General features: G+C 45.1%; 1 protein-coding gene across 1 annotated transcript in view; it reads right to left on the reverse strand.

Annotated features, from left to right (window-relative positions):
- Positions 1–645: 645 nt before the first annotated feature.
- The window catches only part of adam11 (ADAM metallopeptidase domain 11), a 192,240-nt gene continuing 176,772 nt past the window's right edge, over positions 646–16,113 (reverse strand). The window contains exons 24-27 of the mRNA XM_070863906.1: positions 14,672–14,840; positions 12,389–12,506; positions 7,023–7,113; positions 646–694 (exon numbers count right to left, since the gene is read on the reverse strand). Of these exons, the coding sequence (XP_070720007.1) occupies positions 646–694; positions 7,023–7,113; positions 12,389–12,506; positions 14,672–14,840 (427 nt within the window). The remainder of the gene's footprint in view (positions 695–7,022; positions 7,114–12,388; positions 12,507–14,671; positions 14,841–16,113) is intronic.

Genomic DNA, 16,113 nt, shown 5'->3' on the forward strand with positions numbered 1-16,113 from the left:
CCTAAATTCGTTGTGAAAAACAAATCTGAAACATCCTCAAGGAAAAGGCAAAACCTAACTTGAGTCTCTGCAGATTGTAATATTACTCAATGTACAGCCTTGGCAACAGTCACTACAACAACAACTTGTATTTATAGCAATCCTAGCCTGGATGGAAATCAGATCAGGAGACACACACTAATTTTTATTGTTTCTTTTCTTTGCAAAACAATTATTTAATTTCAACCCACTGCTCCTGTCCTCCCGCCCCCCCTCTCCAATACCCCTTAAAAATAGCACATTATTCTGGGTGTCAGCCCAAGTGACGATTCTTCACGTTTGAACCTGGACTTCTACTCACTGATCCTAAAAGGCAACTGCATTTTTAAAATTTTTTTAAGCTGATATTTGGTTTTCGACTGACTGTCTTGTTATGTGATTCTATTTACTCATTCACTTTTGAAGAAAAAAAAGTTGTTTTGAGTCATCTTTACATTGTAGATTTTTCTTTCCAAAAAAAAACATAAACCAGTGTCTTATCAATGAAAAATATTGACCATTGATAGCCAACATGACCAATAACAATGCATCCATGAAGATGGGAAAAATGAAAGGTTGGTGATAAGCTTATGAAGAGAATGCAGCAGCCAGTATGTTAAGCGGGGGTTAAATTGCTCCCTGTTGTACGACGTCATACCTTCCTCTCCGGATGTTCCTTTCCAAGGTGAAATGAAGAAAAGAAGAAACAGTTAGTTCCCAACAGTAAGACCACAGAGCAGGCAATAATCAATTAGGGCTTGATTGACATCATACAACCAAATGTGAACGTCCTCAATTCAGCATAACATGACACTTGAGTTGGTGCACTGGGCAGTGAATTCCTGCTAAAGTATTCCATGTCATTTAAGGGACATCTGCACTTTATTATAAATGAAGATGTCAAAAAGGTCCCTTTTGTTATGTGCAAAGAAGTAAAACAGTTACCCCAAACTTCACGTCTTTCTTATTCTGTTCTGCTCCAGTAGGAATGCCATTGTTACGCTCCAGATAGTTTAGGAAAAAAACTCCGTAACAGAAAGATTTTTCTGCTCTCAGGAAGAAAGGATTTTATCACCTTCATTTAAATAAAACAGCTAAGGTACATTGAGCTTCCGAAAACAGCAGCGTTGCTCACTGGGGTACAAACATAACCTACTCTGAATATACTAAATAACTGCAAATGGAATTAAATCTCTCAATGTTTGCAGAAATGATGGAGTTAAATGTGGTAGAGTTGCATTCAAACAGTGAATGAGAAAGCTCCAAGCTTCCAATCTACACATTTTCAGTCTAATGGATCACAGGAATATATAACATTCAGATCCCTGAAATCCAGTATATTCTGGGTTAGGGCTGAGATTGCGGTTTACATTTGGCTCATATGTAAATCAACACCAACAAAACAAGCAGGGCAGAGTCATGCAAAGTGTAGTGGTAGCACATCATGCACTTTTTATGTTACTGCGTTCAGCCATTCATCCTACAGCAAGTATTGAACTGCTTCATGAGCGCGCCATTTTCAAACACTGTAGCATCCTTTTGCAAACTTGAGTTTTTAGAAGCGTAACAATGAAGGCATGGCTTGAAAACGTGCTTCCCCTCGAGAAAAAATGGTGCAGAGAGGAACCACGGCTGTAAAGTTTGAGCAAGGTACTAATTACGCCAAAAAAAATCACACGGGTGAAGAATGACCACAGGTCACACAGACAATAAAACACACCAAGGGTTTCACCTCCCCTGAGTCTGGCTTCATGTGGGGCAATTCGTGATTTTAAGAATATTTCATTTATAGGCGATTCCTTTTAAAAGCAAAATTTATTCCCCTCCAAAAAACAAAAGCACGAACTCTGATGGTCAGGAATTATCTCTCAACTGTTAACAACAATTAGTCATTGACACACAAAGCAAAAAGTGTGCAGATCATATTGTCATTTTAATAAATTGCAGCGAAAGAAAAAAAATCACAAGTTTATAAGCAAAACCACTTGTATTAGAATTTAGTGCCACAGGAATGAATGGGAAGGAGTCTGTACCTGGAGCAGACTCACATGGCAATCAATACTCTCATTTACTTGAAAATTAATCTGTGCATTTGACACTAAATAGAACATCAGTAGAACATTAATGTGGAGAAAGACTACTGCAAGATCTTGCAGGAAGTTCAGTTCGCATCTCCAACACATCGTTTGGCAATAACAACTTACATTTATATAGCGCATTTAACGTAGCCAAACGTCCCAAGGCGCTCAACACGAGCGGTGTCAGTAAAAACATTTTTGACACCGAGCTGTAGAAGGAGATATCAGGACTGATGGCCAAACGTTGGTCAAAGAGGTAGGTTTTAAGGAGAATCTTAAAGGAGGAGAGAGAGATACAGAGGTGGAGAAGTTTAGTGAGGGAATTCCAGAGCTTCGGACCAAGGCAGCTGAAGGCACGGCCACCGATGGTGGAGCGATTCAAGTTGGGGATACACAAGAGGCCAGAATTGGAAGAGCGCAGAGATCTTGAAGACTTGTGGGGCTGGAGGAGGTTACATAGATAGGGAGGGGCGAGGCCATGGAGGGATTTCAAAGCAAGGATGAGGATTTTAAAACAGGAGCGTTGTTAGACCGATAGCCAGTGAAGGTCAGCAAGTACAAGTGTGATGGGTGAACGAGACTTGGAGCGAGTCAAGATACGGGCAGCAGATTTTGGATGAGCACAATTTTATGGAGGGTGGAAGATGGAAGGCCAGCCAAGAGAGCATTGGAATAATTGAGTCCAGAGGTAACAAAGACATGGATAAGGGTTTTCAACTGCAGATGAGCTGAGGCAGGATTGGAGTCGGGCAATGTCACGGAGGTAGAATCGCTGGTTAGGCTGTAGCCGCAGATGACTCTCAAAAGCCTTTGCACCATCTACACGGCATAAATCAGGAATGTGATGGAATACTCTCCACTTGCCTGGATGAATGCAGCTCCAACAACACCCAAGAAGCACAACACCATTTGGGACTAAGCAGCCCGCTTGATTGACACCCCATCCACCACATTAAACATTCACTCCCTCCACCCCCCCGGCGCACCGTGGCTGCAGTGTGTACCATCTACAAGATGCACTGCAGCAACTCGCCAAGGCTTCTTCGACAGCAACTCCCAAACCCACGATCTCTACCACCTAGAAGGACAAGGGCAGCAGGCGCATGGGAACACCATCACCTCCACGTTCCCCTCCATGTCACACATCGTCCTAACTTGGAAATATATCGCTGTTCCTTCAAAGTTACTGGGTCAAAATCCTGGAACTCCCTCCACAAAAGCACTGTGGGAGCACCTTCACCGCACGGATTGCAGCGGTTCAAGGCAGCAGCTCACACCATCTTCTCACGGGGCAATTAGGGATGGTCAATAAATGCCGGCCTTGCCAGCGACGACGACATCCCGGGAATGAATGCATTAACAAAAAGGAAATAGCAGAATGCAAGTGAAAGAATATTTGAATCAAGGATTCTGATTCACATCACATAGATTTCCTGATTCAAGTAAAGAATCATACAGCACAGAAGGGGGCCATTTGGCCCATCACGCCTGTGCCGTCTCTTTGATAGAGCTGTCCAATTTAGTCCCACATGCCAGCTTTTTCTCCCATAACCCTGAAAATTAGTCCTCTTCAAGCATATGTCCATTGCCTTTTGAAATTTCCTTGCCATCTGCTTCCAGGTACTACGTTTCAGATCTTAACAACCCTGTGTGTGAAAACATCTCTATGACCCCTCTCCTTCTTTTGCCAATATTTTAAATCTGTGACCTCTGGTTGCCGACCTACTTGCCAGAGGAAACCGTTTCTCCCGACTTGCTCCAAACAAAACCCCTCAGAATTTTGAGTGCTTCCATTAGGTCTGAACCTTCTCTGCTCCAAGGAGAACAGTCCCAGCTCCTCCAACCTCTCCACATAACTGAAGTCTCTCATCCCTGGTATCGTCCTGGCAAACCTCCTCTACACCCTGTCCAAGGCCTTAACATCCTTCCTAAAGTGTGGTGCACAATACACCAGCTGAGGCCAAACCAGTGATTTGTTAAGGTTCACCATCCTTAATCAATGACAAAATATCTTTCCAAACCTGTCGTACATTTTTCTGGATTCAGTTATTATTCTTGATTTATTCATTTGCTCTTTGCAACAATGGTAGTCTCTCACGCTGTCGCCCTGAACTGGAATTCTCAATAACAGCAGAAGGTATACTATGAATAATGTATCTTACTTGCAATCACCAGGCAAAGCAATGACAACCTGTTGGGACTTCTAAGCCACATAGCTTTTATACCACACTTACAGTAATTCATACCAAGGGGCCGAAATTGCCCCTTCCGATAAGGCCTCTCACCGCCTGAAAGCTGCGGCCACGAGTCTCCGCGGAGGGGCCGCCATTTTGGAAATTACCCTTCCTCAGGTTTGGAGCGGTGTACGGGACTGCTCCGCCCATTTTCCCGCCGCTGCATGCACTCGGCGGCCCCTTTCCAACCGGTGGGAAACCCCTCGCAAAATTGCCCCTCGGGAAATTGCCCCTTTCCCGGTATTGCCCTGCAGGAGTGGCCCCGCCACCAGTCGGTGACCCCGAGAGCTTTTGTTGTTGGCGCACTCTCTGTAGCATGGCAACGTGGCCGCCTTTAAAAGGGGAGGACACACTGCCGCAGCCGCCATGTTATTTCTTTTTGTTGGCCGACTACCAGGTCGGTCCGACAATTATGGCCGTGGGTTCACCTCTTGGGTGCCAGGCTACTGGACTGGCCAAAACCCTCCCTGGTTAGGTCCAGGGTTTGCCATTAATGCGGCTGCAGAGTTCGCAGCTGCCCTCCCCTTTAACTGATGGGGAGAGACACTGCGACCCGCCAGCGCTGATGACTGACAGCCTTGGCTCCTCCGCCCCGCCCCCATGATGAGGCCACATCCGCCCCGCTCCGAAATAATCCCCGAAGTGCTGAATTTCGATGGTTAGGCCGCCCCATGCATTGGGGCAGCCAGAGCATATCAAGCACGATAGGTGCGTTTCGTTTCGGGCAGTGGGCAATTTCGGCGCCCAAATCTATTGCCAAACACAATTGTTTGGTGGGTGCTTATGCACATCAAAAAAGTTGTTTTGTAAAGCACTACTGGCCAATACATGGATGTTAATTTGTCAACATTTGTGAACTGGACTTGGTTAATGGCTTAATTTTTTTAACACATGTTCCGTTGCCAAGACCAAAGTGTTTGCCAATAATGGCACTTACAGTGTCAGGAGCTCGAGACGTATTCCTGTTTAGGCACATCAACATTTGGCCAGTAATAAGGGAGGTGGAATGCATTGCATAATAAATTCTCAAACATGCTCCTAGCATTCCACTGTTTAATAAATGTGAAAGCAGCGATTCCATTCCATGCAGATATAGTTGCACTAATTTTTTTTTAAGAAAAGCTAGAAATTCTGCTGTAGACACAAAGAATTACAAATGGATTTCATTTTTGTCCAGAACAATCTTGAATCTAATGTTCACACTTTACAGGCCAGGAGGTCCAGACTTGTCACAGTCAGTCAGATTGGAGCAGCAATTTACAACAAATTTCGAGAGAGCCAATGATGTTTGACTGTGAAAGACCCAAGGATCAGGAGTGTGAGGGGTCGTCATCAAAGGGAATATCAAAGGGAAGCCATTCTAAAGTAATCTGGTACATGATCACCTTACATTTGAGGCAATCTTTTAACTTTGTTTGTGTTCTCACTGATCCTTGGCTAGTTTCCCTGCAAGGGTGAGATTCTGAAAGAGCCTCCTGGAAATGGTCATTAAAATAGCTTGAAATTATTTGGCAAATAAAATGTCCAAATTCTGCAATAGGTTTTAATCCTTTCTTTTTTAATCTGATTTTTTGCTCATCCCATTTTTGCAATTCGGGAAAAGTTCCAAGTGCAGGTTTTCAGAATACGGTTACAGGAATAAGGGCTGTTGTTGACGACATGTGCAACGATTTTCAGATGGGCGACTGGGTGATGTAATCAAAACCCAGGTTGCTGTTTGGGCAGGAACATCGGCGGGGCTCTGGTACAGCAGAGGAGCGGGAAGGTCGGGGCGGATGAGTGGTGTGAGATCATGGCGGAGGTGCGGCGAGTGATTGAGGCAGAGGAGTGATGAGAGATCGTGGCTGAGATTCGGCGCGTGATTGTGGCGGAGATTTGCCTAATGTTTGATGCAGAGGTGCGGCGAGAGATTGTGGCGGAGGAGCAGTGAATGTTTTTGTAGCGGAGGAGCGGCGAGAGATTCTGGCGGAGGAACGGTGAGGGATCGTGGCGGAGGTGCAGCGAATGTTTGTGGCGGAGGTGTGGCAAAGGAGGGTACAGGGGTCAGAAGAGCCGAGGGCCCAGGGGCAGCACGGGCCAGCCCACACTGCGATATGTGTGCACTCTAGGTCCGTGCACCACAGCAGGTCTCCAGTTGTCCTGGTTAACCCTTGCCACTGGATATAGGCTTAGCTCTGTCGAGCCCATGTGGTGGCTGATGTGCAACGGTCACCACACGTTAAAAATATCCAACGCACAGGCATCTTCCATCCCCTCGATTGGAGTTCAGGATGGAACATCGGGTCCTTCATTGAAACATCTGCGAACTCATGTGGAAGCAAGTCATCCTCGTTCGAGGGACCGCCTATGATGATGATGTTGTTAACGATTGGAATCGGTAAATAGGAATTTGATTTATTAAAATGGATGGCAATCCATTCTTTTTATTTTGGAAAATGAAGGTTGATCTTATGCAGTTTTGGGATGGAGGGCGACTTTGTCTTTGATGGGCTGTGGCCTTGAACATTGCCTGCAGGAGATACCATTCAGCCTGAACAGGGAGGTAACAGATAAAACATTTATTTTATTTGTCACCCAATTTCCTCAAAACTATTGTATCTACTGCAGAATCCAAGCACAGAAGCGTTTAGGTGTTAACTTCTGAATGGAGTAAAGTAAGAAGCAGTCAGGAAGAGGCATGCTTGTCGCTTACTTAAATCCCCATCCAGTCCCCCCTAGGACAATGGCAGCCACCAGGATGGCACCTGCGATGGAGCCTATAATGATATTGGTACCACTGGGACCTGTGACAAAGGGGAGGGGAGACGAAACCATGGGAACACACATGTCAGAATCAAAGCACGAACTTAATCAGCGAGACATCTCTGTCACATCTCATGTATTGCTTACTGTAGGCCCGGATGTTTGCATTAGATAACCGTGTCCTATTTTGTCACCAAATCTTTCTTTGGAAGACTGTGGAGAAAGAAGCACAAATGTTCAAGCTTAATGGGACTGTAGCCAAATGACAACCTGCGAACATATGAAGGGAAGCACGAGAAAAGACCACGGGGCTGGTCACTGCTCTCCCTATTGGCTGGGTGGTGTGACTCGTGCACCACTAACACTAATTCTGCGGGGTGGGAATAGGGAAGGAAAAAAAACCTGTGGCAATTTCATGGAAAAAAAACTCTCAGACTCGCTAAGGCGCGGTGCACCATTGGACGTAATTAAACTACCCCTCCCCCCTCCCGCTCCCCTCCCCCCCCCATCTATTATGTCCCATGTCCTTTGGAACATAGAACTGGTAAAGATTATCACCACCCATTCAGAAGCTCCCAAAAGACAAACACTTCAGCGGTAAAATTCATCGCAGGGGGTACTGCAAAGCAAGCGATAGCAAATCCGTGACTCATTTTACACTCGGCCTGTTTTACACTGCTGCCGATGTCCTCCCCCCCACCTCCCCCAATTGTTTTTGGGTGTGCGCGGCCCCTTTAATGGGCTGCGTGGCCCATTCAAATGTTCAAATCTCCCATTTGGAAAGCTGGTCATGGGCAGCGCGGGGCCTCCAGGCAGCTATGCGGTCACCTGACTGCGCTGCGCAGCTTGGCGGGTACCTTGACTGCTGCCCAAGCGAATCTCACTCCCTTCACAGCCCACTTCATCTCTCGCACACTTCAATTACCCCCTGCACGGAAAGATAGCCATCACCCTCTTGAAGGTGACCTCCTCCCACTCAGTTTACTGGAAGCCTACTCTTGTACTGGAGTCTGTGTTTCCTTGTATGGTCAGTTTATGCTCCTTGAAGGAACTGTCTGGTGCTCGAGAGAAGATCCCTGGGCATTGGTTGTGTTCCTGTATCCCACCCGAGTGGCCATTCTTCATCTGCACACCTAAACATTGAGTGTCAGTCAGCTATTCAACCTTAGGAGCATCACTATCCTCTCTCCACATTCACACAAGCGCACTGTCCAGCAACAACCCGGACTGATTTCCCTCCTACTCCCCCCCCCCATAAGATTTCATCTAGTCTCACATGCAGGCCTCCCCTCCACGAAATGCCGTATAAAATATCACTAAAATATGAAATGATGGAAAATTCTCTGGCCCAGAAATCCAACAAGGCCCGAAAACAGGCGGGGCCACCGCGGGGCGAGGTTTGCTCGTGCCCGTAAAAAGATGGCCGGTGGCGCCGTTATTTTGGTTATGCCAACTGATGTGAATGGTTGGAGTGCACAGCCTAGCGAGGAATGCGCGGCCTCAGTCGGTGCGCTCAGCAGGAGGCCCGATGAGGCCCGGCTCCATGGAGCATCTCTGGAGCGAGGCAGCCTTTTCTTAAAGCAAGGCTGTCATTTTCGAAAGCAGTCTCGAGCCTTCTCAAATAAAGAAAATCCTTTACAAATAGGCAGCCGTTAAGCCCTCGGAGCTCACTGCCATCTGAAAAAACCGCATCAAATGTCACTCCAAACTGGGCAGTCTTCAGCTCTTAAAGCTGAACTGCCTTCTACACGTTAAAAAAAAAAATGGTAAAAGTGCTTCAGCACCAAAACAAATGTCAACAGGCCAGGGAACGGGCATTCAGGGTCTCGCACACAGCACTCCAGCTTTGTGCAGGGGGCCAAAAGTGGAAGAGAGGTCCTCTACCCACAGAGGGTCAGGGGGCCCTCCAGGAAGAAGGATGTGGGACCAGATGGCTAGCAGTGTCGCCACCCAGGCCCAAAGAAGTTTCATAATCTCAGACCAGTTGTCAGGATCAGTGAATGCATCTTCAAAAGCCGTCTCCTACCAACTGCACCACTAGCCTCACGCACAGCTCAATGCACGACCCGCTCCATTATCACTCACCACTCACCTACCAACAATCTCTACCAAACACAAGGCACACCTCACATTCCTAGCTCTACTTCACCTCTTGGAGGAGACAGTGCTGGCCATTTTTGGCAGGGGCATGGCCGAGCACTTGGCCAGCAGTGGGGCTGTTAGAATACAAGATGCTGGTATCCTCATATGTTATCCTCCTTCTCACATTCCACTTCCCCCTCGTCCCACAATCTCTTCTGATGTACAAACTGTGCATGGTGTAAGTACGCACCTCTTGCTTTACCGCCCTCCCCCTCACCATAACCCGACCCTTGTGCCTTCCTCATTTCAGACACCCAAGAAATCCAGCCTGCCCAGCCAGTGGTTGACCAAGAAGAGGGAGTGGAGGGTGAAGAAGAAGAAACACCGTCACTCGATTTCGCATTCCCAACCAATGAGGTCGCCCTGCAAGGCCATCTGCAGTGTCTCCCACTGAAAGTCAGCAGCCTTCCAGCAGCCTTGCTGCAGCCACTGGCGTAGCACTGCATGACATCAGTAGGATAGGCAAAGGCACAGACAAAACAGTCACCAAGGGAATGTAGCAGGGTGATTAGTTGATTTCTTGGTGTCACATTGGATCCTTGCGTGGATAAAGTTGGATTGGAAAGTTTGCTTTGTGCTGGCTTTTTATTTCAGCATTGTGGCCAAGAGGACGCTGTGATGGTCAGTAACTGAGGGAAGGTACGGTGTGGGACAAATGTTGTGGTCACTGGCAATGTTCCCGTTAAACTTTGTTTTGAGTGCGCGGCCTCTTTAACGGAGCTTTAACGAGGCCAGCGCTGGCAATGGCAGCGCTATGGAGCTCACCAAAATGGCAGCTTCCGTGTCTTGTGCTGGAAGAGGCGGAAGCCATTTTTTGCAGAAATGGGCGGCGGTAAAGTAGGGAATTTCTAGGCCTCTGTTTTTTCCACACATTCTCAGTTAATACACCTTTACTTTTTTTTAAAAACTCGGGAATAATTCCAAGTGCAACCTTTGCATCCTAGCAACTAAGAATTCATCTCGTGGAAGGAATGATGCGCTACAAAATACTGGAGAAATCTGTCAACCACTTAATGCTAAATAATAACTAAGGCAAACATATTAGGGTCTACAGTATAACATACTGGGATCTGCAAGCACAGGCAATACTTTACATCAAAAAACATTATATCGAGCATTACCAGTTATCAAAGTGAAGCACAAGGAAAATATGAAAGTGTAGAGGGCAAGTAGAAAAGATCAGCAGCCCATCAGAGCTCACCTTTCTAGGACCCATTTTAAATATCTCTCATATTTTTGTCTCTACATCCTGTGTGGCAAATTGTTGCAAACATTTGTGTACGGTGATATAGTGGTTATGTTACTGGACTAGTAATCCAGAGGCCTGTACTAATGATCTAGAGACACCAGTTTAAATCCCGCGGTAGCTGGGGAATTTACATTAAGTTAATTAAATAAAGTCTGGAGTAAAAAGCTAGTGTCAGTAATATTGACCGGATTGTCGTAAAAAAACATATCTGGTTCACGGACGTCCTTTAGGGAAGGAAATCTGCCGTCCTTACCTGGTCTGGCCTATATGTGACTCTAGACCCACAGCATTGTGATCGACTCTGAACCGTGCTGTACAGTTCAAGGCAGCGGCTCACCACCGCCTTCTCGCAAGAGTAATTAGCGATGGGCAATAAATGCCGGCCTTGTCAGCGACACTCTCATCCCATGAGCGAATTAAAAATAAAAGTAAAGATATTCTTCCTAATACCGCTTTTAAATTTACTTTTCAGAAATTTAAATTTAAATTCTCTGGTCTTACACTCTTGGCAATATTATAGGTTTACCTGATGAGGTTCCCCTGGAAAAACTTCTTCCAGACTATACAGCTCCAGTTTCTCTAATCTCTCGTCATAGCTCAGTTCCTTTACAACTTGGTCCCCTTCTCTGTACCCTGTCCAATGAATGCAAGTTTTTCCTCTGGTATAGAGACCAGAACTGAATACGGTGGTTCAAGTGTATTCTGACCAGTGCCTGACCTAAGAACATAAGAAATAGGAACAGCCCCTCGAGCCTGCTCCGCCATTCAATAAGATCATGGCTGATCTGATCATGGACTCAGCTCCACTTCTCTCCCTGCTTCCCCATAACCCTTTACTTCCTTATTGCTCAAAAATTTGTCTATCTCCGCCTTAAATATATTCAATGACCCAGCCTCCACAACTCTCTGGGGCAAAGAATTCCATAGATTTACAACCCTCAGAGAATACATTTTTCATCTCAGTTTTAAATGGGCGGCCCTTTATTCAAAGACTATGTCCCCTAGTTTTAGTTTCCCCTAAGTGGAAATATCCTCTCTGCATCCACCTTGTCGAGCCCCCTCATTATCTTATGTTTCAATAAGATTATCTCTCATTCTTCTGAACTCCAATGTGTATAGGCCCAACCTACTCAACCTTTCCTCATAAGTCAACCCCCTCATCTCCGGAATGAACCTAGTGAACCTTCTCTGAACCTCTGGAGAATTCATACCCCCAGCATGGAGCCTTGATACTGGCAGCAACAAATTGGAGACTCAGGCATCCACCATTTATGAATTTCCAATACCTGCTGCCAGTGAGCGTGCCTCGATATTGGGAGGACGAATTCAGAAGGTACTCTACTCCTCTGGTTGGCTATCCCTCCATTCTATTGACTTTGTTAATTGCTTTGCCACATTGTCTGGCATTGAAAGTGATTTGCCTACAGTCACTCCCATGCTCCTTTCCAAACCTCTTTCTCCTCATTCGAATGCCAGTCATTGTTTACTTATGTAGCGTTTTTCTAACCAATGCAAAAAAAACCTTACTTTTACAAGTTTCATTTCTCTGCACGTCTTTAAGAACATGAATAAACCACTTCGCTGAGGACAGGGCTCGTTGGTTTTAAGTGTCCAAACCGGTGCTGATCTAAAAATGTATCACACTTCTTTTTTCGTCAAAGAATAATTGCATTTCTAGTTACGGTTAACTATTTTGCAAAATTGTTTTTAAGAAGTACATTAATGTTCCTGCACTATATGTATTAGCGGCATTTTGATGCAAGCTAAAAGATCCATTGTGATGGCAGCCATTCATTCAGCAACGGCAATAACTGATAGAATATGAAGAGGAGGCCATTATGCACATCCACATTTACACGCTGCTTCTTGCACAATCTATTTTAATCAAGGGATGGGCTTTCATAAACTTTTAGATGCAGACAAACCCTTGTACTGTCCATCCGTATTCCCTGTCGGATTTGGTTCCGGGTATGGGTCAAAAACACTGCAGTCCTTCCCTGTCCAGTCACGGACACATATACATTTCGCCTCGTTGCTGCACACCTGATAGTAGAAGGCAAAGATACAGTAAAATGTTGTGACCGTCCCATTCAATAAAAATCTGCTCCAACGTGTTCCCCCCCATATCATATCTAAAAGTAGCAAACAGCTACTCGTGCTTGCAATTCATTTCACAACATGTTGTATAAACTAAATATACTTTTTATCACTTTCAAAATCAGTCTGAATTGGTTTTTAATCACCATATTAAATGGAGGTGACTAAGATTACAAATAAAATTCGTCTTTGTATTCGCCCTAAACTTCCTCTGTGCATTAGAGCTAACACCTGGGAATGAGGGAGTCTTTTGTGCATTTCTAGTTCCGTAAATCGTAGTCAAAATAATCTGCGAAACTGCCACACTTAAACACATTTCACACAAACTACAGAAATTCCAGCATTTGTTTAAGGTTCCTTTCTCTCAGCAATTCTTGTGTTTTATTTTTCTTGGCACAAAATGTAATACTTCCGTGTCAGTTTCGTTTTCTTTATTTTTAATTGTCGCCTCAGCAACTTATTCTCTAATTCCCAGTTTGTTTCCTTCCTTTGCCGAGTTCTCAGATGGGTTAACATGCAGCGTAGATCATTCCCCTCATTATCTCCAACGCTTCTCTCCTGCTCGTTTAGACTCTTTGCGACTTTTTCTCGATAACAAGCACCCTCCATTTTGTGTTAGGTTTCACCTATCTGACATGCTCCCTCCCTCTTCCTTCTTTTAGGGTGCAAACTGCTGAGTCTAAGTGACGATTAAGGAACAGTTGACTAAGTCTCTCCGGTCCACCACTAACCGAAAGCCGACACTGTGAATCCCACTTCTGACACCATTGTAAGTTTAGGACCACAGGTCACACACAGGCACCCAAAGGGTCTCAGGAGTCTTAAGGCATTGAGAAGCAGTAGTTCAAATATAGTCAAACACGACACACAATCAGGATAGACAGAGTAGACGTACGACCATGACAAGTAGCTGGTACTAGTCCCGATCGGACAGATGGCTGGCGGCACGAGCAGTTCTTATCTTCACCGTCTGCCCTGCAACGTCTTCTAGGTCTTTCTTTTATTCTCTTTTTAGGAGTGGGTCTGGTGCAGGATAGGACCATTTAACCTATATGTCGAGTTTTTTATCTCAACTCTTGGGTGTCCTCTTCACATTTATCCTCCCAAGGTTGGAGTCAGACAGGCCATTCTTGGTCTTCAGATGTTTGGAGCTGCCCGTTATCAGTTCACGCTGTTCAAGTAGCTTTAGCTGTTGTACCACGGAATGAATCTTCAAGTCTAACACCAGTCTGAAGAGACTTTTTGGTCTCAAGTTATTTCTTCCAATTCACAATTTCTTACAACAGTTATTATAAAATTACAGAATACTGTCACTTGGGGACAGTGGATTGTCGCATGCATTTCCTAATTAAGATTTATAGAGTAAGAGATCATGAAAAAAATATTGTTATCTCCCCGAGGAGATTACATGGCTGCTGGGAAGGAGCAGAGTGGGAGGGAGGGTGAGGGGAAGTGTCTCGTCATGATGCTATGGCCATCATACGCTTGATGGACCAGCTGTTTTTTTCCTGCCCGTCAGGTTTGCATGTTCATAACACGAGCAAACAGATCTAAGATTTTCTCCATTGAAGACAGGTTACATAAGAACATAAATAGGAGCAGGGATAAGCCAGTTGGCCCCTCGAGCCTGCTCCGCCATTCAATAAAATCATGGCTGATCTGATCATGGGCTCAGTTCCACTTTCCTACACTACTCCCATATCCCTTGATTCCCTTAATATCCAACAAATCTATCGATCTCTGTCTTGAATATACTCAACGACTCAGTCTACACAGCCCTCTGGGGTAGAGAATTCCAAAGATTCATTGCCCGCTGAGTGAAGAAATTTCTCTTCATCTCAGTCCTAAATGGCCGACCCCTTATTCTGAGATTGTAACCCCTGGTTCTAGACTCCCCAGCCAGGGGAAACATCCTCCCTGCATCTACCCTGTCAAGCCCCGTAAGAATTTTATATGTTTGAATGAGTTTCGCTGACATTATGTTGGCCAATTTGTGCATGTCTCCAGATTTCGTCTCCACGTGACGTGCAGGGGTTTTCATATTCTATTAATATGCAATATTTTGGCAGAACGTACATATTCTACATTGCTTGAAATTCCAATGAACTCACCCCATGGTTGAAGCAGACTTCTCCATTTGTGCTCTGTGGGCAGGAGCTGAACTGGAATGCTTGCATCGGTAGGCATTTGCGATCAAGACACATCATGTTGGGTCCACAGGGAGTGCCATCTTCTACATAACCAATCCTGGTACCGTCATCCAGCACAACATGGCCTCCCCTGAGAACAGTGCAATTGCACTTTAAGCCAGTCAATGCTCGATTTAATCAACACCGCACAATGCTATTTTACCCCTTTTTGATTGCAGTAAATAAAGTGTGGATTCCTTAGAAAGGTCCCTGCCACTTCTTCCCCTCCTCTCCCGAAGGCCTGGGGTCTGATGCTATGGATTCAAGATACCCTCTTCACCCAAATGTCCAACTTTCTTTTGCGAATCTAGGCATTGCGTTTCTGCAGGCTATTCAACCACATAGAGCATCATGGCTGAGCCTGCTGCGGACCACACAGTGTCCACACACCTGCATTTCAAGCAATGATTGTTGGAGAGTGATCACAAGTGGGAGGCTGGGCAACTATTCCCTCTCGAACCCAGGGCCAGCGAGATAAATTGGAACGCCACAATATTTGTCCCGGTTGAGAGCAGTTATCTGAGTGTACACGAGGCATCAAAGCCTCGGCTTTTCCAGTGTATGGTGCAGCTACTTGGCACCCTAATCAGCTGAGCCATCGTGAGAGTCACACCCAAGATGAAGCAATATTAAGATGATGCTCCATGGTACGGTAGCATAGTGGTTATGTTACTAGGCGAGTAATCCAGAGATCTAGCTTTGAGACCGAAGTTCAAATCCCGCCACGGCAGCTGGAGAATTTAATTTTAATTCAATAAATCTGGAATAAAAAGCTAATGTCAGTAATGGTGACCATGGAACTACTGGATTGCCATTAAAAAAAGCCCCATCTAATTCACTAATGACCTTTAGGGAAGGAAATCTGCTGCCTTTACTCTGGCCTATATGTGACGCTAGGCCCACAGCAATGTGATTGATTCTTAACTGCCCTCTGAAATAGCCGAGCGAGCCATTCAGTTGTATTCAAGGCAACGGCTCACCACCACCACATTGTCATGGACAATTCAGGATCGGATGGGCAATAAATGCCAGCCCTGCCAGTGACGTCTGCATCCCAGGAATGAATTAAAACAATTTTTTTTAAATTAATGTAGAAGCAACTTTCAAACCGTCACACTACTTTGAAGAAATACAAAATAATCTTGGCACAAATATATCTGAGAAGCTTCTGTTTAGAACAAAGCAAACTTTTATCCAGAATACTACAAGTTGGCTAGTTTGTTATTTCTATACAAAATGTTACCTCTGATCTTAATATCAGTAGTTCGGACACTCTGATCTAAATACTCTTTTGGCGATATTTTCTTCTTTTTGGAATTTAAAAAATGTTTAAACAATCTGCAAACAGAATGATAGGTGCATGC

This window comes from Pristiophorus japonicus, chromosome 21 (assembly GCF_044704955.1).
Source record: "Pristiophorus japonicus isolate sPriJap1 chromosome 21, sPriJap1.hap1, whole genome shotgun sequence".
NCBI lineage: Eukaryota > Metazoa > Chordata > Chondrichthyes > Pristiophoridae > Pristiophorus > Pristiophorus japonicus.